This window comes from Salvelinus sp. IW2-2015, linkage group LG23 (genome assembly GCF_002910315.2).
Source record: "Salvelinus sp. IW2-2015 linkage group LG23, ASM291031v2, whole genome shotgun sequence".
NCBI classification, from domain to species: Eukaryota; Metazoa; Chordata; class Actinopteri; order Salmoniformes; family Salmonidae; genus Salvelinus; species Salvelinus sp. IW2-2015.
Window position 1 is genome coordinate 1,669,175 of NC_036863.1, and position 4,153 is coordinate 1,673,327.

The 4,153-nt window shown below is 45.1% G+C and overlaps 1 protein-coding gene across 1 annotated transcript in view; it reads right to left on the reverse strand.

The window, feature by feature from the left end:
* LOC111950754 (thymosin beta-11-like) overlaps window positions 1–4,153 on the reverse strand; it is an 8,923-nt gene continuing 4,770 nt past the window's right edge. The window contains exons 2-3 of the mRNA XM_023968621.2: window positions 1,727–1,852; window positions 1–549 (exon numbers count right to left, since the gene is read on the reverse strand). Of these exons, the coding sequence (XP_023824389.1) occupies window positions 512–549; window positions 1,727–1,826 (138 nt within the window). The 5' untranslated portion in view covers window positions 1,827–1,852 and the 3' untranslated portion in view covers window positions 1–511. The remainder of the gene's footprint in view (window positions 550–1,726; window positions 1,853–4,153) is intronic.

Genomic DNA, 4,153 nt, shown 5'->3' on the forward strand with positions numbered 1-4,153 from the left:
TAGCCACTATTCCATGTTTATTGAGCTGCAGCTGCTAATCTGAGGTTCTGGGAAATGTAGAAGACTACATCTGAAGAGGAAAATATACTGGTTTTGATCTTTAGGCCTGTAGTGTACTTTAATTTGAGGACACATCCTGTTAAAACATGACAATGTAAGAAAAACAAACTTTTTTTCTTCTCGATGTCATCTTTATTGCTCGGACTAAGGCGGTGTTTACACTGGCAGCAACACAGATATTTTTCAGAGCTGATCTGATTGGTGAAAATAAGATTTGAATTGGGCTGCCTGTGTAAACGTAGCCAGAGAGACATACAAAACAAATTGAGCCATAAGTGTTTGAAAACCTCCTGCTACTCTGACTGTAACAGCCAATCCTAATACCCCTTTAGTATTTTTTTAATTTTGTTGAGCACCAGTGTGATAAGTCTAGGTCTCGTTGTAGTGGTGGTTCTTGGCAGACAAGTCAGATAATCAAATTAAAGTAGYTTGTCTGAAACTCTTCCTCTGGTCAATGCGATGGCTCTCGCTTCCTCTCTTCATCGATTGCTACAACAGAGAAACAAAGCAAATGTTGAACCCTTTGCAATGAAGACAGCCATCTCTGATATTCATGAATAATAAAAATTACATTTACATTATTGAATGATACGGATGATACAATGAACTTCTCTCAAGTTTTTTTRAAATCTGACACAGCRGTTGCATTAAGGAGAGGTATATCTATAATTCCATGTGTATAACTTGTATTATCATCTATATTTATGATGAGTATTTCTGTTGAAACGATGTGGCTATGCAAAGTCACTTGATGTTTTTGCAACTAGGAATCTAGTCGCCTCAATGTAAACGCAGATTTTTTTATATAAATATGAATTTAATCAAACAAAACATACATGTATTGTGTAACATGAAGTCCTGTGAGTGTCATCTGATGAAAATAATCGAAGGTTAGTGATTCATTTTATCTCTATTCTGGTTTTTGTGAAGCTATCTTTAGCTGGAAAAAWTGGCTGTGATTATTGTGGTTTTGTGGTGACCTAACATAATCGTTTGTAGTGCTTTCGCTGAAAAGCCTATTTGAAATCGGACACTTTGGTGGGATTAACAACAAGATTACCTTTAAAATGATATAAGACACATGAATTTCTGAGGAATTTTAATTATGAGATTTCTGGTTTTTGAATTTGGCGCCCTGCACTTCGACTGGCTGTTGTCATATCRGTCCCGATAACGGGACTGCAGCCATAAGAATTATTAAGGCAAAATGGTTGAGTGAGATGGCTGAGACACCCTGACTCAGAAGGTCACGTTCACAGATTGCAGCTCTTGAGTTGAAGCACAAATGTTGACTCATCACCACTGTCACCATGTAAAAATTGATGTAAATTAGGAGACCATCTCCCCCTGTTTGGGACAGGGTACAGTACAAGGTGTCTTTTACAAGGAATCTGTGGTTAACGATTTTGGTTATTCTGTTACATATTTGCATTTCCGTTGTCAATCAACCTATTATATAGAATACCCTCCCCCCTGAACACACACACAGTTGCCCTTACATGGATGGGAGATAATGTCCCATTTTTTGGTTGTTGCCTGGTCATTTTGCTAGGGAGAGATGCCAGTATGAAGAGTGATCCGTCTAGCAGCCAATGTAACGCCTCACAGGGCTGAGCCCTGGCTCAAGTACATTCATCACACMGCTAGATTAACACGATTCACTCACTKTCTTTGGTTGGCAATGGGTTCTTCACTCTGGTCTCCGTCTTCTTCAGCTTAGTCTTGTCAAAGCTGGAGATTTCCCTCATGTTGGGTTTGTCAGACATGATGGCCTGTAAGTGGAGAAAGAGAGCTGTAAATAAGACAGTAGTTAGTATCAATATGTTACTATCAGAATGGCTATGAGTATGGACACGCCTTAGATTGGAACATGACTCATGTCCTCTGAGTTTTAAGATTGCTACCGCTGTCTGTATGTGTATGTAGGTGGGTTGTGAAGGACAGCTGGTTCTAAGAGGTTCATGGATGGGTGTTGGTCTCTCTGCCTAGCTGAGTGATCCCTCATGTCTGCTCCTCAGATCCTCTATGTACTATTGGGCTTGGTCTTTGTTCTCCCCTTTACCATCCTTCTCTCTCTATCCCCCCCTTCTTATAGACGAATGAAGGAGGGGTAGAAGGGGGATAGACAGAATGAAGGAGGGGTAGAAGGGGGATAGACAGAATGAAGGAGGGGTAGAAGGGGGATAGACAGAATGAAGGATGGTAGAAGGGGGATAGACAGAATGAAGGAGGGTAGAAGGGGATAGACAGAATGAAGGAGGGGTAGAAGGGGGATAGACAGAATGAAGGAGGGGTAGAAGGGGGATAGACAGAATGAAGGATGGGTAGAAGGGGGATAGACAGAATGGAGGAGGGTTAGAAGGGGTATAGACAGAATGGAGGAGGGGTAGAAGGGGGGGATAGACAGAATGGAGGAGGGGTAGAAGGGGGATAGACAGAATGGAGGAGGGGTAGAAGGGGGATAGACAGAATGAAGGAGGGGTAGAAGGGGGATAGACAGAATGAAGGATGGTAGAGGGGATAGACAGAATGAAGGAGGGGTAGAAGGGGGATAGACAGAATGGAGGAGGGGTAGAGGGGGATAGACAGAATGAAGGATGGTAGAAGGGGGGATAGACAGAATGGAGGAGGGGTAGAAGGGGGATAGACAGAATGGAGGAGGGGTAGAAGGGGGGATAGACAGAATGAGGAGGGGTAGAAGGGGGATAGACAGAATGAAGGATGGGTAGAAGGGGGGATAGACAGAATGAAGGAGGGTAGAAAGGGGATAGACAGAATGAAGGAGGGGTAGAGGGGGATAGACAGAATGAAGGAGGGGTAGAAGGGGGATAGACAGAATGGAGGAGGGGTAGAAGGGGGGATACATTTACATTTACATTTAAGTCATTTAGCAGACGCTCTTATCCAGAGCGACTTAAAAATTGGTGCATTCACCTTATGATATCCAGTGGAACAACCACTTTACAATGTGCATCTAACTCTTTTAAGGGAGGGGGGGGGGGGGTTAGAGGGATTACTTTATCCTATCCTAGGTATTCCTTAAAGAGGTGGGGTTTCAGGTGTCTCCGGAAGGTGGTGATTGACTCCGCTGACCTGGCGTCGTGAGGGAGTTTGTTCACCATTGAGGTGCCAGAGCAGCGAACAGTTTTGACTGGCCTGAGCGGGACTGTACTTCCTCAGAGGTAGGGAGGCGAGCAGGCTAGAGGTGGATGAACGCAGTGCCCTTGTTTGGGTGTAGGGCCTGATCAGAGCCTGAAGGTACGGAGGTGCCGTTCCCCTCACAGCTCCGTAGGCAAGCACCATGGTCTTGTAGCGGACAGAATAGACAGAATGAATAGACAGAATAGACAGAATGAAGGAGGGGTAGAAGGGGGATAGACAGAATGAAGGAGGGGTAGAAGGGGGATAGACAGAATGGAGGAGGGGTATAAGGGGGGATAGACGAAATGAAGGATGGTAGAAGGGGGATAGACAGAATGAAGGAGGGGTAGAAGGGGGATAGACAGAATGAAGGATGGTAGAAGGGGGATAGACAGAATGGAGGAGGGGTAGAAGGGGGATAGACAGAATGAAGGAGGGGTAGAAGGGTGATAGACAGAATGGAGGAGGGGTAGAAGGGGGATAGACAGAATGAAGGAGGGGTAGAAGGGGGATAGACAGAATGAAGGAGGGGTAGAAGGGGGGATAGACAGAATGAAGGATGGTAGAAGGGGGATAGACAGAATGGAGGAGGGGTGAAGGGGGGATAGACAGAATGAAGGAGGGGTGAAAGGGGGATAGACAGAATGAAGGATGGTAGAAGGGGGATAGACAGAATGAAGGAGGGGTAGAAGGGGGATAGACAGAATGGAGGAGGGTAGAAGGGGGATAGACAGAATGGAGGAGGGGTAGAAGGGGGATAGACAGAATGAAGGAGGGGTAGAAGGGGGGATAGACAGAATGAAGGAGGGGCAGTGGTTCTAAGAGGTTATGGATGGGTTGGTTGGTCTCTCTGCCTAGCTTGAGTGATCCCTCCATGTCTGCTCCTCAGATCCTCTATGTTCTAATTGGGCTTGGTCTTTGTTCCCCGCTTTAACATCTCTTCTCTTCTATC